The sequence below is a fragment of the Podarcis muralis genome, chromosome 17 (genome assembly GCF_964188315.1).
Source record: "Podarcis muralis chromosome 17, rPodMur119.hap1.1, whole genome shotgun sequence".
Lineage (NCBI taxonomy): Eukaryota > Metazoa > Chordata > Lepidosauria > Squamata > Lacertidae > Podarcis > Podarcis muralis.
Window position 1 is genome coordinate 7,030,378 of NC_135671.1, and position 20,526 is coordinate 7,050,903.

General features: G+C 46.5%; 1 protein-coding gene across 1 annotated transcript; it reads right to left on the reverse strand.

Annotated features, from left to right (window-relative positions):
- Positions 1 to 7,774: 7,774 nt before the first annotated feature.
- On the reverse strand, positions 7,775 to 18,706 carry LOC114588018 (perilipin-3-like). The gene is made up of 7 exons (XM_077921432.1): positions 18,522 to 18,706; positions 16,663 to 16,849; positions 15,462 to 15,538; positions 13,793 to 14,078; positions 12,319 to 12,521; positions 10,730 to 10,855; positions 7,775 to 8,888 (listed from the first exon to the last, which is right to left on the reverse strand). The coding sequence occupies exons 1-7, from the start codon at positions 18,585 to 18,587 to the stop codon at positions 8,448 to 8,450; spliced, it is 1,386 nt and encodes a 461-aa protein (XP_077777558.1). The 5' UTR covers positions 18,588 to 18,706; the 3' UTR covers positions 7,775 to 8,447.
- Positions 18,707 to 20,526: the final 1,820 nt, after the last annotated feature.

Sequence of the window (20,526 nt, forward strand, 5' to 3'; positions counted from 1 at the left end):
GTAGTGTACTATGACCCGGAAACTACAACTAATCCAGAATGCGGCAGCTAGACTGGTGACTGGGAGCGGCCACCGAGACCATATAACACCGGTCTTGAAAGACCTACATTGGCTCCCAGTACGTTTCCGAGCACAATGCAAAGTGTTGGTGCTGACCTTTAAAGCCCTAAACGGCCTCGGTCCAGTAGAAGAAGAAGAAGAAGAGTTTGGATTTGATATCCCGCCTTTCACTCCCTTTAAGGAGTCTCAAAGCGGCTAACATTCTCCTTTCCCTTCCTCCCCCACAACAAACACTCTGTGAGGTGAGTGGGGCTGAGAGACTTCAAGGAAGCGTGACTGGCCCAAGGTCACCCAGCAGCTGCAAGTGGAGGAGCGGAGACGCGAACCCGGTTCCCCAGATTAGCAGACTACCGCTCTTAACCACTACACCACACTGGCTCTCACTAGTATACCTGAAGGAGCGTCTCCACCCCCATCGTTCTGCCCGGACGCTGAGGTCCAGCGCCGAGGGCCTTCTGGCGGTTCCCTCATTGTGAGAAGCAAAGCTACAGGGAACCAGGCAGAGGGCCTTCTCAGTAGTGGCACCCGCCCTGTGGAACGCCCTCCCACCAGATGTCAAAGAGAACAACAACTACCAGACTTTTAGAAGACATCTGAAGGCAGCCCTGTTTCGGGAAGCTTTTAATGTTTGATGTATTTTTTTGGAAGCTGCCCAGAGTGGCTGGGGAAGCCCAGCCAGATGGGCGGGGTATAAATAATAAATTATTATTATTATTATTATTATTATTATTACTACTACTACTACTACTATTACTACTACTACTACTATAGAGCCAGTAGAGAAGCTGAAAACAGCACCATTGAAATCAATCTCTTTACTAGTCAAAAAAATAGACAAGGTCCAGAACATGACGGATCTTTCACGCTCACCTCTCCCTGCATCATGAGCGCTAGGGTTATAACTTTTTTACTTAAAAAAAATAAAGATTTCCTGCATCATAAAGGGATGAACTTTTGCTTAGAAACACTGGAAAAGGGAATAATTCTTCTCAGTTGTGAAAAATGGTCACCTCAAAATGAAAACTTGGAATCGCCATATATGTACTGTTACTACTCATAAGTATTAGCATTTTTAAGAAAAGCTTTCATGGAACTGTTTAGAACTTTTACAACTGTCTGGGACTTCCTAAAACTGTATTGGAGAATCACTGTAAGCAGGAGCCATACACGCTCCAGATACCAAGAAATAATCAGTGTGCAGAATGCGCAATCAAAGTGATGCGGGGACTTTATGGTGCTTGCAGCAGACACAAAAAACAAACTGCAACCTTGCTTTATTCAAAACAATAGAAAATTTGCAAGCTCTGTTTTTTCCTGTACAGTGGTACCTCAGGTTAAGAACTTAATTTGTTCTGGAGGTCCGTTCTTAACCTGAAACTGTTCTTAACCTGAAGCACCACTTTAGCTAATGGGGCCTCCTGCTGCCACCATGCCACTGCTGTGCGATTTCTGTTCTCATCCTGAAGCAAAGTTCTTAACCCGAGGTACTATTTCTGGGTTAGCGGACTCTGTAACCTGAAGCGTCTGTAACCTGAAGCGTATGTAACCTGAGGTACCACTGTATTATAATACCTTATAATACAGGCATTGCTCAGCTGTGGTGTATAGAGCCTCCCCCCCCTTCCTGCCTGCTCTCCTTTTTATGGGCCCATATGGCTGCTTATACAGTGGTACCTCAGGTTAAGTACTTAATTCGTTCCGGAGGTCCGTTCTTAACCTGAAACTGTGCTTAACCTGAGGCACCACTTTAGCTAATGGGGCCTCCCGCTGCCGCTGCATGATTTCTGTTCTCATCCTGAAGCAAAGTTCTTAACCCGAGGTACTATTTCTGGGTTAGCGGACTCTGTAACCTGAAGCGTCTGTAACCTGAAGCGTATGTAACCTGAGGTACCACTGTATTATAATACCTTCTGTGCATATTACATAATACATTATACAGTTACATATACAAAAATCAATTTATTGATTTTGGGATGACCATTTTTCCAAAAGATTTGTTTTTAGGCAAATGTTCATCTAACTAAGCCTCAGGAACATGAGGTTGTAAAAAAAGTTATAACCCTAGTGAGCACTTTGAGCAGTGCCAGCCCCCTCAATTGTGGGCGCAAGCCCAGAGGACATCACAGTTTAACCACCTATCAGAAAACAGCCAGAAAAGTTGTAGGTGAGCCTTACAGATTATTATTATTATTAGCCAGGCTCAGGGTGGCTAACACCAGTAAAATTACAATAAAAACATAATGGGGCCGGGAACCATGTAAAATACAGGTTAAAAATACAATTTAAAATGCAGCCTCATTTTAATAATAGCCCATAGATCAAAACCATAAGGGGAGGGAAACATAAGGGTCAGACCAAGTCCAAACCAAAGGCCAGGCGGAACAGCTCTGTCTTGTAGGCCCTGCAGAAAGATGTCAAGTCCTGCAGGGCCCTAAGAGCGTTCCACCAAGTCGGGGCCAGTACTGAAAAGGCCCTGGCCCTAGATGAGACCAATCTAACCACCTTGCAACTTGGGACCTCCAAAATGTTGTCATTTGTGGACCTTAAGGTCCTCCGCAGGGCATACCAGGAGAGGTGGTCCCGTAGGTACGTGGGTCCTAGGCCGCAGAGGGCTTTTAAGGTCAAAACCAGCCCCTTAAACCTGACCCTGTACTCCACCGGGAGCCAGTGCAGTTGGTATAGCACTCCTTCAAACAGAAATCTAACCGGTCACAGGGCAAGTATAATAACGTTCCCAGCAGGGCAGGCAATTGTTTGCTAACAAAGAAGGTGAACAGGAAGCCAGGCATCATCCGAATGAAAGAGCTGCGTTAAGATGCACAGATTTCCCTACAGTCAACAACGAAGCAGCGATCAGGAAAGAGATTGCGCTCCTCTGCTTCTGGATCAAGGGCTGAGAAACCCAGGCAGCTAAAATATGAGCAGGTGATTCGGCTGCACATCCATCCTGCCGTCAGCTTCAAATGACGCTTTGTACCCAGATTCAAGGAGTGTGAAATGTAAGGTAAAGGTAAAGGGACCCCTGACCATTAGGTCCAGTCGTGACCGACTCTGGGGTTGCGGCGATCATGTCGCTTTACTGGCCAAGGGAGCCTGCGTACAGCTTCCAGGTCATGTGGCCAGCATGACTAAGCCGCTTCTGGCGAACCAGAGCAGCGCACGGAAACGCTGTTTACCTTCCCGCCGGAGCGGTACCTATTTATCTACTTGCACTTTGACGTGCTTTCGAACTGCTAGGTTGGCAGGAGCTGGGACCGAGCAATGGGAGCTCACCCCCTTGTGGGGATTCGAACCGCCGACCTTCTGATCAGCAAATCCTAGGCTCTGTGGTTTAACCCACTGGTTTAACCCAGTGTGAAATGACCCTCAGGCAAACAAGCAATCTTGAGCCTGGTGTTTTCTCCTTTCTGGCATTTATTGATAGGAAATCCTCTTTGGGCAAGGTGGGGCAGGGGGCTTCATTTCATAACTCTGAATTGGCCACACATCCATTTTTGGCCTTGCTGCTGCTGCTACTACTGCTTTCCTTTATGCTAAAGAGCCTTCCAACAGGCAAACAGCCATTGCCTCACAAATGCAGGAGGGAGATTTATTAACACGCAGTGCCACACCACGCCGTTTGACCCCAGCGACCCCTCTCCATTACTCTGACACCTCCTATCCACATAGTTTCTTAACCCTGCCATGCTCCTGAGCGTATTTCTCCCCAAAAATCAGTTACACTGTGGTGTCCTCTTGTGGCCATTCAGCATTATTGCAACCAGAGGAAACTTCATATAAGACCATTTTTTTATTAAAGATTTTCTTGGTTTACCAAATTACGTCCATTATCTTTTTTTTCAGGTTGCAATGTCTTTTCTACAGATCAGTTACATTAGATATGAGACATTAGTGTAGTATTCAGTGTAAGGTCGGGAAAGAAGAAAGCAGGGAGGGGTGGTGAAATTTCTATTCTTTTATATAGTGTACATGTGAGGTTTTGTGTTGGCGTCAACTGGGTAGGTTCTCTTTCTATTCGCTTACTACATTTCCTTGGTAGCGAGAGGGATTGGGACTGCCAGGGTGTGGTTGGTTGTCTGTGGTTAGTTGCAGTGAGATTTGTTTGCATTGGGGGGGTGAGATTGTTGGGTCAAGTAAGCCATATTGATTCATATGGGACATGGGTGGCGCTGTGGTCTAATCCACTGAGCCTCTTGGGCTTGGCCAATCAGAAGGTTGGCGGTTCGAATCCACACAACGGCGTAAGCTCCCATTGCTTTGTCCCAGCTCCTGCCAACCTATCAGTTCGAAAGCACACCAGTGCAAGTTGATAAACAGATACCACTGCGGCGGGAAGGTCAACGGCATTTCCGTGTGCTCTGGCTTCCATCACGGTGTCCCGTTGTGCCAGAAGCAGTTTAGTCATGCTGGCCGCATGACCCGGAAAGCTGTCTGTAGACAAACGCCAGCTCCCTTGGCCTGAAAGCGAAACAAGCGTTGCAACCCCATAGTTGCCTTTGACTGGACTTAACAGTCCAGGGATCCTTTACCTTTACAGTGGTACCTTGGGTTACATACGCTTCAGGTTACATACGCTTCCCAGAAATAGTACCTTGGGTTAAGAACTTTGCTTCAGGATGAGAACAGAAATTGCACGGCGGTGGCACAGCAGCAGCGGGAGGCCCCATTAGCTAAAGTGGTGCTTCAGGTTAAGAACAGTTTCAGGTTAAGAATGGACCTCCAGAACGAATTAAGTATGTAACCAGAGGTACCACTGTACTTTTTTTTACCTATTGATTCATATGCTGTCAGTGAGTTCTTGTTGTTAAGTTCGTAGGGAGCCTGCACTCAGCACTCACCTGTGGCTCCTAGAAGCTGTCAACATGTGACAGCAACCACACCCCGTGAATGACTTCGACTGGCCAGCTAAACCAGGTGAGGGTAGCTGATGGGTCTCAACCCCTCAGTGAGTTAGGGTCTTTCCCTGCGTGTGAAGACAGGCTCTGGCAGATTGACCGGGGATGAGACCAATAGTGGGTCCAACGGTCAAGAAGGCAGTTTCTGGACGTGCTGTGGAAGGAAGTGAGGGGCAGATGAGCCTCATCAACCTGAGAAGGTAGCCCATCTAGGAGAAGGAAAACTCTGGTCCTAAACCTCAGCTGCCCTGCAGGATATCTTCTGGAGAAAAGGCTAAGGAGTAAACCCTACACAAATCCAGAGTGGAGCCCCTAAGATGGCTGGATATTACCTTGTATGCCTCCTTCTAGCAATTCCTGCAGCTAAGCTGGTGCCAAACCTATTGCTCTGCTTTCCTTTGGACCACATCAGCGAGACCAAGAGGAGGGTCTTGTTGCCTGGGCAGTCCAGGGCCTCCATACACACTGCCCAGGCTTTCACTCCAGAAAGGTCACTTTGGTGCTGCTATCACAGTGGTTTGCCTTCACCCCTGGAGGTGTACCCCATTGTCTCTCGAGACAGATGGATGCCAACCACCAGGAAGAAAGAGGAAATTGTCCGAACCCTATCAGCAGGGCACTGGAGCAAATAACTTATACCAAATATTTGTATGTTTGCCGTATGAACCTTTATTTTGCAAGCTTAGAGAGACATGCCAGAACATTTTGGATTGTGTTTGTTTTGGAACAAGGGATCTAGGTAATCCATTGGGTCATCTTGTGCAGAACACCAGATGATGCAACAGGTTGACTAGATCTTAGCTTACTTTTTTTTAAAACTCAGCTGAACATAGGCCTGATCATTTTTTATCAGTACTGTTTCATACTGGAAATGAGAAATTAAAGCAAGCTTCCTCCAGTGTAAGGGAAAGCTTCATGGGTTAAATTTCAGCAGCAGGCTGCTGTCAGGATATAGAACCACTTGAAAAACAAGTTAGCAACCTCAATTGTACTGTTCTTTAAAGCACAGAAAAATCAAGAGATTCACCCCACCTTTTTTTTGGCACTGTAAACTAATATGGCAGCTATTCTGAATTAATGCACAACAAAAGTATTGGCTTGGACAGTTTAACCACAGTCAAAAATAGAACTGATAATTGTCTGAACCATTCCTTAGCTTGCAATTCCTTGCTTTTGTCCATTGGAATTTTGGGGTGAAATATTGATAGAGGCTTTACTTAACAAGGGATGCGGGTGGCGCTGTGGGTAAATCCTCAGCACCTAGGGTTTGCCAATCGCATGGTCGGTGGTTCGAATCCCCACGGCGGGGTGAGCTCCCATCGTTCGGTCCCAGCTCCTACCCACCTAGCAGTTCGAAAGCACCCCTAAAAGTGCAAGTAGATAAATAGGTACCGCTTTCTAGCAGGAAGGTAAACAGCGTTTCCGTGTGCTGTGCTGGTGCCGGCTAGCCAGAGCAGGTTCATCACGCTGGCCACGTGACCCGGAAGTGTCTCCAGACAGTGCTGGCCCCCGGCCTCTTAAGTGAGATGGGCGCACAACCCTAGAGTCAGACACGACTGGCCCGTACGGGCAGGGGTACCTTTACCTTACTTAACATGGAGAATGTACCAACTGTTAAATGACTGAGTATGCATTACAAGAGGGGGAAAGGCCTTACTGCCCCCTGGTGTTTTTTATGGTAAATACAAAGATGGGAAGAAGCTCGGCCTTCACCCTTGCTGCATATGACTGGATGTTTTCTAGATTTATTACAAAGTGCATGTACAAAGAAAACCCATGTCCAAGAATAGAGGTTGAAGGACAGTAAGAGGACAGTCACCATTTTTACAAGTCGCTTCTCTGGTGCTGGGAAAGACAAAATAGATCTGGGAAGCACCACGTTCTTAATTAGGCTTTCAGAGAAAACAGATATTTGTTGGCAGCTGAGGTTAAGGGATCATATTCTTCTTAAATTACATATTTATCATGCCAAACGTAAGCAGAAGTTGCTACTTTTGTTTCCCAATGGATGCATTCCTATTTAAACAATGTGCCACAGTTTGTCACATTCTATGCTTTTTACGTAGAAGTGGAGAGATGTTCTATTTGCATGCGTATTTCATGTCTACTGTGTTATCTTTATACAGTGGTACCTCGGGTTAAGTACTTAATTTGTTCCGGAGGTCCATATTTAACCTTAAAGTGTTCTTAACCTGAAGCACCACTTTAGCTAATGGGGCCTCCTGCTGCTGCCGCGCCGCAGGAGCCCGATTTCTGTTCTCATCCTGAAGCAAAGTTCTTAACCTGAAGCACTATTTCTGGGTTAGCGGAGTCTGTAACCTGAAGCGTATGTAACCTGAGGTACCACTGTAATCTAGTAAAGATAAAGGACCCCTGGATGGTTAAGTCCAGTCAAAGGCAACTATGAAGTTGCGGTGCTTATATCGCTTTTAGGCCAAGGGAGCTGGCGTTTGTCCACAGACAGCTTTCCGTAACATGCAGTCAGCATGCGTAAACCGCTTCTGGCATAACGGGACACCGTGACGGAAGCCAGAGCACATGGAAGCGCCTTTTACCTTCCCACTGCAGTGGTACCTATTTATCTACTTGCACTGGCGTGCTTTTGAGCTGCTAGGTTGGCAGGAGTTGGGACAGAGCAACGGGAGCTCACCCCGATGCAGGGATTCGAACCACCGACCTTCCTATCAGCAAGCCCAAGAAGCTCAGTGGTTTAAACCACACACTACCCACATCCCTTATATTCTAGTACCAAAAGCCAGATCTTAAGCAGTAGTGCCAAGGCACTTCTCTGACAGGGAAGAAAAAATCCAGAGCCACAGTTTGAGATGCAAATTGGTTTACTTTATCTTTGACATGAAGTGTTTACTTTTGTTCAGTGGTCAAGAAGCTTGAAAGATAACAGATCACCATAAATTCTATGAGGCATAGGTAAGTCCTAGTCAACACCAGCTAAAGACGTCCTGGGCTAAAACTAGATGCTAACCAGCTGTTTGCTGTTAACGTCTAGATTAGTGTTTCCCAGACTTGGGTCTCCAGCTGTTTTCGGACTACGACTCCCATCATCCCCAGCTAGCAGGGCCAGTGGTCAGGGATGATGGGAATTGTAGTCCCAAAACAGCTGGAGGCCCAAGTTTGGGAAACACTGGTCTAGATGCACCCTTTTCTAGATATTAATGCAAGCAGGAGAAGGGACCCTGAACCAGTCCTTAGTCAGGTAGCATCCATTCATTTGTGCCCTGTTGAGATTGGTTTGGTGCTTTGCTGGAAAACTACATTGAGCGGCCTCTATAGAGGTCAGCTTGGCACTGCCATAGGAGATGGGCCAAACTGTTTTGGAGGTACAGTTTTTGTCACCTACAAGCTGCTAAGAGAACTGTACTGCTTCACATTTAAGTTAGCAAGTTCTGAAACAAAGAGGCCTCAACAACATTGAGCACCGCTGAGCTCTGTGTAACTGGGAAAAACTGAAGCAACTTGGCCGCAGATTGCAGGTTAGGCTTGATCGTTCAAAGCACTGGATCCAGGCACTTCCATCCTTTGGACAGCTACCTCCGATTCCTTCACAGATGGAGGCACCTCTGCTGCTTGGGATTCGGCCAAAGGTTCAGGAGGAGAGACCTCTTCTGGGGAGAAGGGCCCCACAATCCAGTTCAGGGGAGTGGACTGCATCACGTACTCCAGGACCTCGTCCCCAGCCTGCCAGATTTTGCCCATTGTTTCCTGGCGCTGCATCAAAAGGCCACTAGGAAGCTCCTGGAATGACTTGGCACTGGAAAAAGCAGCCTGAAGCTCCTCCATGTAGCTGTAAGCTTGCTGCACCTTTTCTTGGAGGGCTGCAGGGAGACCCTGCATGTTGGCTAGGAAGCTCTGGCAGGCAGCCTGAATCTGCTGGGCAATGTTGCGGGACATGCCTAGAGCCTGGGATTCCATCTGCTGGAGAGAAAGAGAGATGTGTTAGTAATAATAATAGTAGTAGTTGTTCTGTATTGAAGTTCTCACCCTGGGCCAGCAGGGGGATACTGTAGATAGTTCAGGTCCACATATGCAAATAAGGGATCGAGAGTGACATTCAGTGATTGGATAGTTACAGAAAGTTGTTACAATTACGTTGTTCTGGAGCTCTATATAAGCAGGCTGGCTGAACCCTTCAGTTCAGTTCTGTTCTGGCCTGTGAATAAACAAGAGCTGTTTGAAGAATCAGTGTGTCATCTGATATGTTCACCCACAACTTAACAGTAGTAGTAACAAAACAAAGAAGAAGAAGAAGAAGAAGAAGAAGAAGAAGAAGAAGAAGAAGAAGAAGAAGAAGAAGAAGAAGAAGAAGAAGAATTTATACCCCACCCATCTGGCTAGGTTTCCCCAGCCACCCTGGGCAGCTCCCAACAGAATATTAAAAACACGATAAAACATCAAACATTAAAAACTTCCCTAAACAGGGTTGCCTTCAGATGTCTTCTTAAAGATAGAGAGTTGTTTATTTCCTTGACATTTGATGGGAGGGTGTTCCACAGTGCAAGCACCACTACTGAGAAGGCCCTCTGCCTGGTTCCCTGTAACCTCCCTTCTCGCAGTGAGGGAACCGCCAGAAGGCCCTCAGCGCTGGACCTCAGTGTCCGGGATGAACAATGGGGGTGGAGACGCTCCTTCAGGTATACTGGGCTGAGGCCATTTAGGGCTTTAAAGGTCAGCACCAACACTTTGAATTGTGCTCGGAAACGTACTGGGAGCCAATTTAGGTCTTTCAGGACCAGTGTTATATGGCCATATTCTGGATTAATTGTAGTTAGGACAGGGATGGCAAACCTTCAGCAGATGCGTCAGGCAATGGGGTTTGGATATGGCACAGAGCAGAGCTTGGTCAAGCACTGCAATGGAAGTCTTCAGTTCTTGTCTTTTTCTGAACTTCTCTTACATTTGCCCATCCACACAAATCATAAAGTAAGCAGAAACTTTAACTTCCATTTAAAACTGGTGCTGAAAGTTTGATTATCCTCCGTTCAGACCATATTGTAGTTTTGTGTTTTCTTTTTGCAGCTCTTGCCCTACCTGTGATTTAGGCACACTCTCCAAAACCCAAACAATATGAGACTATTGTTATTCATCCTGATCTCCCTTTAGCTACCACATAGCTGTCAACCAACCCTTACTTGGCGGGACAGTCCCTTATCCCAGCGCTGTGTCCCGCTGCTGTCCCTTATTGATGATGTCCCTTAAATTTCCCAGGTTTCAAAGGAAGCAGCTCCTCTCCCTCCCTCCCTGCCAGCCAGGGAGGAGGGAGGCTCCAACTGTGTTGCTTGCCTGCGTTGCTCACCCAATAAGGAGTCTAAGAATGACTGGGGGTGGAGCTTGCATGCCTTGTGCCGATCAAATCGGCCGCGTTGCCTGGGACTCGCCTTTGCTCAGCGCTTCCCAGCGGAGAGGTGACGGTGGTTTTCCTTGCTGCAACCCCTTTGCCGGGTTGCTGCGCTGTGGGAACCACCGCTTGAGGCTTCGTTTGGCTGCTGGCTGGGCTTTCTGCCTTTGGCTTGGAGGGGCTCAGAAGCTGAACATACCTGTGCCTGGAAAATCCCTTATTTTGGCTGCTGATCCCTTATTTTAGAGGCTGCTGGTCCCTTATTTTCAAATCTGTAAGTTGACAGCTATGCTACCATGATTTACATTTACAGACCACCCAGGCTATGGTCTGCTGAGCTTTGTCACGAGAGCAAGCCATCCTGTGTCCTGATGGGCCCTTCTCTGGGAAATGCATCGAGGAAGCCAAGAACACAACATACCTCTGCTGGGTTCTCTCCAGTGGAATCGCTCTGTCCCAGCTGGTTCTTGCTCCACTCCAACCACTTCTGCCGCAGTTCCTCCTGCCCGCCTTGATCTTTCTGGTCTGTGTGTCTGGCAAATGCAATCTAGGGAGATAGCAGTGAGAACATTAAGAACGTTTAGAAAAGAGAGATACTTCCAAGCGAAACAGTAAAAAGCAGAAAGTCTCTCAAACGAAGCTCAGTGGGACTGAGTCTCCCAAGGACAATCACATCTCACATTTTGGGAGGTACTTTTGCCACCCAAATAAAATGAACCAGTCTGCTTGGGCAACAGAGCATGGCGTGCCTTGCTGATCAGGCAACCGACACCCAGGGTGGATTTACACACATGGTTTTTAACATTAAGGAACATTAGGGAAGGGACGCGGGTGGCGCTGTGGGTTAAACTACAGAGCCTAGAACTTGCCGATCAGAAGGTCGGTGGTTCGAATCCCTGCGACAGGGTGAGCTCCCGTTGCTCGGTCCCTGCTCCTGCCAACCTAGCAGTTCAAAAGCACGTCAAAGTGCAAGTAGATAAATAGGTACCACTCCGGCGGGAAGGTAAACGGCGTTTCCGTGCACTGCTCTGGTTCGCCAGAAGCGGCTTAGTCATGCTGGCCACATGACTCGGAAGCTGTACGCCGGCTCCCTCGACCAATAAAGCGAGATGAGCACCGCAACCCCAGAGTTGGCCACGACTGGACCTAATGGTCAGGGGTCCCTTTACCTTTACCTAGGGAAGGATTGTGGTAATGCAGGTGGACATCAGATGTACCGCATTTAATGTTCTTTATGCATTATTAAAATGTGATACCAGAGGGTGTTGCTGATCTACCAGCAGTGTTTTGACAGGGAAAAACAAGGTAAGAAAACCGCTTTAATTTACAAGTATGCCCTATGACGTTTTAGAATGATATATCTTATGTCGTTCTAATAATGTTAAACAGGTCAGTGTAGATCCAGCCCCTCTGGAAAGCTCAAGAGCAGGACCTGAAAGTTGCTGCCCTTCACCCATTATGTCCCACAACATTGGTGTTCAGGGGCACCACATCTGAACAGACAGACCCACCCCCTTCAGCTTCAATGGTCAGTTAGTGATTTAAGTATATTCAGGGAAGTTTTTAATGTGTGACATTTTAATGTATTTTTAATCTTTGTTGGGAGCTGCCCAGAGTGGCTGGGGAAGCCCAGCCAGATGGACAGGGTACAAATAATAAATTATCATTATTAAATTATTATTATTAAAGTTGCAGTGTCCTCTTTTAAGTTATCAAGGCTGGTGGACATCACATCTGGAATTGACAACCCTGAGCTAAAGGTATGTGTGTTGTGCAACTGAACCCAGCACATTTTTCCAAAAAAAACACCCCAACCCCAGAAAGTCAGAGTTGCCTTTGTCAACCTGGGGCTGTTTTGGACTACAACTCCCATCAACCAGCGCAACCAGCAGCCTCTGTATGATGCAGCCATGCCAGGTGGCTCTGCTGGGAGATGCGGTCTGCAACAGCAGAGGTTAGAGAAGGTCGACCTAGAGCAAGCACTACCAGAGACTAGAAAAGTGCTTATACCAAGTCCATTGCTTGCTGGAGCTGGGACAGAGTCTCCTGCATCTTCTGCTTGGTTTGGCGCAGCTTGCCCAGGGTGTGCTGGTAGGCTCTCTGGCGCACCCTGTTGGAGAGGGAACCCAGGCGCACATAGTAACTCCGCTGCTGCCTTTGCTTCTCAACGGAAGAAGAGGTCTCTGGCTCCTCCACAGCAGCTGCAAGAGTAGCTGAAAGGAAGGCATTACACGCTTTAGAACTTAGCAAGCCCTGGAAATATGCAGAACACCCTAAATATTGTCGGTGCAAATATACATATGCATCCTGGACTTCCTGGATACCAAGATCCAAGTTTGGAGCATGTACTTTTTGGTGGGAGAACCCCAGCAGAGATTTAAAGTCACAAAATATGCAGCAAGGTAAAGAAATCTAGCTTTAAAATATGTCCTTCAAAGCGAGTTCCAATATGCCCGTTAAAAGCTTCTTTCCAAAGTTTCCCTCTTCCCCCAGCATAGGGACAGACCACACATTTGGCAAGTTAAAAATGGTTTACTTACAAACTCTCGAAAGGTCAGATTCAGGTGCTTTAGAATAGTTGCACAGGCAGCAAAACTTAGTTTACTTACAAAGTGGTAAAAGTTCCTAGGTTGTTGGTATAGGAACTCTGGAGTGGCTGGTGAGAGCCATGTGGTATGAGCAGGAGCAACTAGCTCAAACCTCTTCACATACTGAACTTTTCAGATAGACTGAGATTACAAGAATGAGCTTGATTACCCATTTCCTCCCAAGGCAAGGCCTACTGACATTTGCTACCACGCCTCCCTCTGGCTTCCGAAGAGCTCTCTCACCCACGAATTAAGCAAAGCTGGAGAACAGCAGGAAAGTCACAGAATAATCCACACATTTTCTCAGTTCTGTTTTAATAGAATGTGGATTGCATGGATGGAGAATTTTAGTTTTCAGATTGTGGGGGACCTTGCAATAGGAATCGGCACTGCAGTGGACATTGTGTGGCTAATTCTACAACTGTGCTTAAAGGTAAAGGGACCCCTGACCATTAGGTCCAGTCATGACTGACTCTGGGGTTGCGGCGCTCGTCTCGCTGCATTGGCCGAGGAAGCTGGCGTACAGCTTCCGGGTCATGTGGCCGGCATGACTAAGCCACTTCTGGCGAACCAGAGCAGCTCATGGAAACGCCGTTTACTTTCCCGCCAGAGTGGTACCTATTTATCTACTTGTACTTTGACGTGCTTTCGAACTGCTAGGTGGGCAGGAGCAGGGACCGAGCAACGGGAGCTCATCCCATCACGGGGATTCGAACCGCGACCTTCTGATCAGCAAGCCCTAGGCTCTGTGGTTTAACCCACAGCGCCACCCGCGTCCCTTCTACAACTGTGCTTAGAAGAGACTAAATAACACTGATGTACATGCATGAGCATGGCGCAGACCACCGGGCACTCGCACGCAGGTAGAGGCGGCTAACAAACAAGCAGCGACTGACCTAGCTCCTCATCAGACATTGGGAGGTAGTGGTCCACCATCTCCTCAGACTTCCCCATCACAGCCTCAACGGCACTGGAGGCCATCTGGCCTATGCTGGAGCCCATCACAGTGTTCATGCCACTGGTTAGCGCAGACGTGGTCATCTCAACACTCCCTCGGACAGCTTCTTTAACCAGGTCCAGCATGCCAGGGGCCACGTCCTTTGTTTCGGTAGTTGCTTGGCAAACCGCTGCTGCTGCAACTGTCTCCGTAGATGACGCCGTCTCCTTTTTATCTGGGCTCCCCTAGGGAGGGAGAGAAGCAGTCAGCATTGGGGCAACCTAGCAAAACTTGTTCACGAAAGTAGCTCTTAAAACTTTCCATATTCGTCTGCCACCCACAGATAAGCCTTCAAAGATGGACCACGTTGCATGCGTCCTACATCAGAGCAGGAAGGTATTTGGGGAAAGTGTTACAGGATTCAGTTTTTTGGCAGAGAATACACAGGAGACTTTGAGTAAAAAGGTAAAGGGACCCCTGACCGTTAAGTCCAGTCACGAACGACTCTGGGGTTGCGGTGCTCATCTCGCTTTATTGGCCGAGGGAGCCGGCATACAGCTTCCAGGGCATGTGGCCAGCATGACTAAGCCACTTCTGGCAAACCAGAGCAGCGCAACGCTGTTTACCTTCCCGCCAGAGCGGTACCTATTTATCTACTTGCACTTTGATGTGCTTTCGAACTGCTAGGTTGGCAGGAGCAGGGACTGAGTAACAGGAGCTCACCCAGTTGCGGGGATTTGAACCGCCGACCTTCTGATTGGCAAGCCCTAGGCTCTGTGGTTTAGACCAGAGCGCCACCCACGTCCCTTTCCCACCATCATAAAGGTAAAGGGACCCCTGACCATTAGGTCCAGTTGTGGCCGACTTTGGGGTTGCGGTGCTCATCTCGATTTATTGGCCAAGGGAGCCGGCATACAGCTTCCGGGTCATGTGGCCAGCATGACTAAGTCGCTTCTGGCGAACCAGAGCAGTGCACGGAAACGCCATTTACCTTCCCGCCAGAGCGGTACCTATTTATCTACTTGCACTTTGAAGTGCTTTCGAACTGCTAGGTTGGCAGGAGCAGGGACCGAGCAACGGGAGCTCACCCCGTCGTGGGGATTCGAACCGCCGACCTTCTGATCGGCGACTACCCTAGGCTCAGTGGTTTAGACCACAATGCCACCCGTGTCCTGGTGCACATCTGTAAATAAACATCAGGCACCCAGAGCCCAGTAGAAACAGATGGATATCTACATCAGATTCCTAGAAGCAAGGTGAAGCCTAAAGCCTCTCCACTGAGTCCTGCTTAATTTACAGCTCTTGTCCTCCAGCTTGAGGTTGCTTAACAATAACTCCTGCTGACTCAGGGATGGGGAACCTAAGGCACTGCCAGACACTGATAAATTCCAGCACACACCAGCCCCAGGCAATATGCCCAATGGACTGGGATTATGGGATCTGTAGCCCAGCCAACCTCTGGAGAGCCACAGGTTCCTAAGCTAGCTGAAGGTCATCACCTAGTGAGAGTCTTCCAGCCTCCAAAGACTATTCATGTTCTTTTGTTAACCTCCTAGCCATCAGGACCACCCCATTAGCCGATGGACAAATTCATAATAGGGACCAGGTGAAGTCTGGACAGTGGTTACCTGATCAACTGGTCCTTGAACTATCAATTCCTTTTCCTCCACTTTGTCCAGATCTCGGCTGTTCTGCACATCTGCTGCTGTGTTTTTTAAAAAATAGATAATAAATAGTTGTCGTTGGCACAATGCAATTTTAGACAATTTTAGACAGTTGCAACAACAATAGATGCTCTTATTACGTCTTATATCTTATGTACAGTTATTGTTTTAGATCTTTGTGTGAACTGCTTTGAGCATGAGTTTCCCTGTGGAAAATGTGGTATACGGTATTTTTCGCCCTATAGGGCGCACCGGCCCATAGGGCGCACCTAAGTGGGTTTTTTGGGGGGGGGGAATAAAGAAAATATATATATTTCCCCCCAGGCTTGCTTCAGGATCCAGGCTGCTACCCACAAGCCTAGGGATCCCGGTGGGAACTCCCGCGGCTCCCCAGGCTTGCGGATATCTGCCCGAAGCCCGGGGTGCGCTCCGCTGCGCTCCCTGGGTTTTGGGCTGCAGGCTGCTGTCCGCAAGCCTTGGGAGCCCGGCGGGAACACACATTTCGCCTTCATTTTTGGAGGGGGAAAAGTGCATCCTATAGGGCGAAAAATAAGGTACATACTGACAATGGCATTTGTTTTGTGATGTTTTACTGACCATTTAATTTTGTTCTGCAACAGAAGGTAAAATTTCATGTGGTCATTAGATTTTTGCAAGCTAATTTCCACTCCTTTTCTCTCTGTGGAACTTACTACCACCACAATCAACTTATGGGAACACTGGAAAACACTCCACAAAGAGTAGGGATAGGTGAATATATTCATTTTGGGTTTTTTGCAGATTCACTTTTTTTTCCCAATCTTAAGATCAATTCCATACATTTCCACATCAGTTTTTTTATCTTATTTTTAAAAAGTTCTCATAAAAAATCCATCAGCAAATTTCTCCTACTACTTTTGCCTAACATACACATGGTTGCAAAGCAATTTCTCTATATTTTGGAATGTCGCTCGCACTAATATATGCATTTATATGCATGCTTTACCACAAAATATACACTTTTGGACACACAGCTGCAAAATTTGGATACGCCGCAATTTTGAAAGACGGTTGTGTCTCAGTTCAGGTATTGTTTCAGAAAATGCAAAAAAATGTTTAGTTTGCCTTTAAATGGGAACAGAATTGAATTTCTCTCCCCATCCCAAAGAGCCGGCCATTTACTCACTCTGAGGCTTGCTGAAAAGAGGCTGCACCCTGCTGACTGTGGCCGAAGCAATTGTCCTCATCCCCGTCTCGGCCGCATCACAGAAAGATTTGAAGACTGGAATGTTCTCTTTGATTGAAGAGTATGTGGTGGAGACCATTTCGCAAGCAGCACTCAGGGAAACCGAGGCCACTCTGCTCACCAGGTTCTAGACACAAAGGAACGTGAAGCAGACAAGGCAACCGGTGTCAGCAACCCAAGGCCAGGGGGCAGTCAACAAAGACTCCATTTGAAACCAACCCCTCTCTTGATATGTGACTGACCAGCAGAATTGGGAGTACATGGGTTTAAGGGAACGAAACTCTGTAGATTAGGAATGAAGAAGCCTTGGTCCTAGATGTTGTTGCTAAGGCAGAATCTAGCCAGTTCTTGTCTGACTCATCTGTGTTAAGTATAATTGCTTTAACTCACATAGAAATGAAAGATGTATGTGTATTAATGAAGATTTAAAATGGAAAATGGCTAACATTGTGGTTTCTATACTGTTGTTTTCAAAAGGACACTGAATTTCTCAATGGGTTAATATTTATTGATTGTCTTCTGTTACTCTAAACCTGGCTTCCTCAAACTCAGCCCTCCAGATGTTTTGAGACTACAATTCCTATCATCCTTGACCACTGGTCCTGCTAGCTAGGGATCATGGGAGTTGTAGGCCAAAAACATCTGGAGGGCTGAGTTTGAGGAAGCCTGCTCTAAACTACTGTAACCTTAGATTAGGTGCAAAGGTGTTAAATTGCAAATCTGCCATCTTCAAAGGGTGGTGGCTGATATTGTTTCTCTGAACCCAACGGAGAACGGAAGATGTAAATGAATCTCTCGAGGAAAACAGCATGAGGGAATTGGATGCTGTTAAAGAGAGACCTTTGTTTATAGGTCTGTTTGGATTACAGTGGTACCTTGGTTCCCGAACTTAATCCGTTCAACTTCCAAAACAGTTCAAAAACCAAGGTGTGGCTTCCAATTGGCTACAGGAACTTCCTGCACTCAAGCTGAAGCTGCATCGGACATTTGGCTTCCGAAAAACGTTCACAAACTGGAACACTTACTTCCAGGTTTGTGGTGTTCAAGAGGCAAAACATACGAGTCCCAAGGCGTTCAAGAACCAAGGTACTACTATATTCCATATTTTCTAAGATGCTGAGCTTGCGCTGGAAAGCACAAGGTATTGTAGGGATATTTGGAGGGGTATCTTTAATGCTTATGTTCTTTTTTTAAAGAGTTATGCTAGTAAAGATTGGATAATATTTTTATGGGCCTGGACAATGACTCCTTCCAAAAGGAGTCAGTTTTTATTTTTCCAGCCGCTTCAAACTGCACAATATTAAGATATGCAACAACTTGTGCAGTGTTGCTGTTGCTGTTGCTACTCCACTCAGCAGACTGAAGGCAAAAGCCTTCCTAAGGCAGAGGGAGGAGTGTCCTATGTACAGTGGTGCCTCGCAAGACGAAATTAATCCGTTCCGCGAGTCTCTTCGTCTTGCGGTTTTTTCGTCTTGCGAAGCACGGCTATTAGCGGCTTAGCGGCTATTAACGGCTTAGCGGCTTAGTGGCTCTTAACAGCTTAGCGGCTTTAAGAAAAAGGAAACAAACTTGCAAGAACTCACAAGACGTTTCGCCTTGCGAAGCAAGCCCATAGGGAAATTCGTCCTGCGGAACGACTCAAAAAACGGAAAACTCTTTCGTCTTGTGAGTTTTTCGTCTTGCGAGGCATTCGTCTTGCGGGGCACCACTGTACTGCAGAATGACATGTCTGCTTTGGAGCTCAACTCAGAGCATCAATGGTTTCTCCCATCAAATGACCATCACCAAGATCTACTCACCTGCTGGTCTTCATTGTTCTTGGAGTCAGAAGCAGCTGCTGCCAAGTCTTTGTTTTCCGATGCCATGGCATAAACTAGGTCGCTCTGGAAAGACAGGCAAGACCAACATTACCTATCATCTCTTAGACTGGGTGTGTCCATCCCATATATTCAAAGCACATCATTTCCTCCAAATATTTCCTGAAAACCAGTGCTTTTTTTCTTTAAAAAAATGTTTAGGGGTACTCTCATTTTGATTCAAGAAAATCACCATTTTATAGTTCAAATCGGGGAAAATAAATACAGTAAATGAACAAAAGTGCAAAGATTCACAAAACGTGTAGGGGTACGCATACCCCTGCACACACACCCCAGAAAAAAGCACTGCTGAAAACTATGGTTTCTTAAGGGTGCTGGGACTCGTTGCTCTCTGAAAGGTAAACTACAGCTCCCAAAATTTAAACGCAGCTTTAAGTGTATTGTGCATAAGCTGTATTGGGTGGGAGACCCGAAGCAATTAAAAGATATACGCCATGCAAAATAATTTCCCATAAAGCATTACCTATAAAGCATGCAATAAATCTAAAAAAGAAAGAAGAACTACAATAGCTCCATTTGTTTTATTCCCAGACGAGTTAACTGCCCTTAACTCTTATTCTCCAAATCTTCTGTAGGAGAAAAGAATTGCTTGGGCTTTGCTGGACGAAGGACCCCACAACTGGCACGCTGCGACTGAGAAGGAAGTCTTCATAGCTCAGTCGGTAGAGCAGGAGACTCTGAATCTCAGGGCGGTGGGTTCAAGCCCCACGTTGGGCAAAAGTGCAACGGGTTGGACTAGATGACCCTCGTGGTCTCTCCAGCACTATGATTCCCTACGGTTGTAACTGAGAACCCACAATTTAAATTTAAATCTACCTTTGCTGCTTTTAAATTTTTAAATTTAAATTCACCTTTGCTGCTTTTCATAGACAAGGCCTGTGTGGTGCCATTCAAGACAAAAGACACAAAGTTGGGTAGCCTTGCGGTCTTCCCAACCTAACAACTTTGTTACTTAGTCTGAGTGCGGGGTGTTTGGAACTTCTTACTGCAGGAGTTGGGGAGAGTTTGATTTTGAATGAATGAATAAATCTTTATTTGCACCAGCCATCGGCCATAGCAATAAAACAAGAATAGAAATAATAAGTCAACTATATAATATACATTTTAGGGTTTTGAATCAATAGTCAAACAGTGGATCTTATTCTGATCGTCCCAGCTAAAAACCTTGCAACCTTTGCTGTCACCTGCTCATCTTGATCTGCCAAGAAAAAGGACACTGTGGCAGTGGTTGGGCGACCGGGAATGGACAATAAAAGAGGGGTGATAATCTCATTCCTCATGTCTTTATAAAGTACGGATTCAGCACTGCCATCTCCAGAGGGACATAAACGTTTTTCGTTTGCAATCTGCTGGAATCGTCCCTTATATACAGCCGAGGGCGATACATTCAATCTTGCAAGAGTAAAAGCACATCTAGGGTTTGATATTTTTTTTCCAGTTCAGGTTTATTGAATTTTTATCCCATCTTTAAATTAAAGGCAAGATGGCTTTAATTAAATACCTACTCAAAACATGAGAACAAACACAGTACTTGCAATGTGTTTTTCCCCCTGCAAAAAAAGTTAGTAAAGCCTAGCTCAGAGATATTTTGACTTGCCTCCAACATCCCGGATGAGCCTCCAATTCCTGCATTGCAGAGGGTTGGACTAGATGACCCTTGGGGTCCCTTCCGATTCTATGTTTTTTTTAAAAAAACGCCATATTGCATAAAGCAGAGGCAAACCTAGGATTTGCTGCAGTTCCTCTAAGTGTACACCTGGTGGCACTCAAAGCTTCCTGGCCATGGTAGCATGATGCTTTGCTTGTCACAGACCCTTTTAAAAGTTAGTACATTGGTACCTTGGGTTACATATGCTTTAGGTTACAGACACTGCTAACCCCAAAATATTACCTCAGGTTAAGAACTTTGCTTCAGGATGAGAACAGA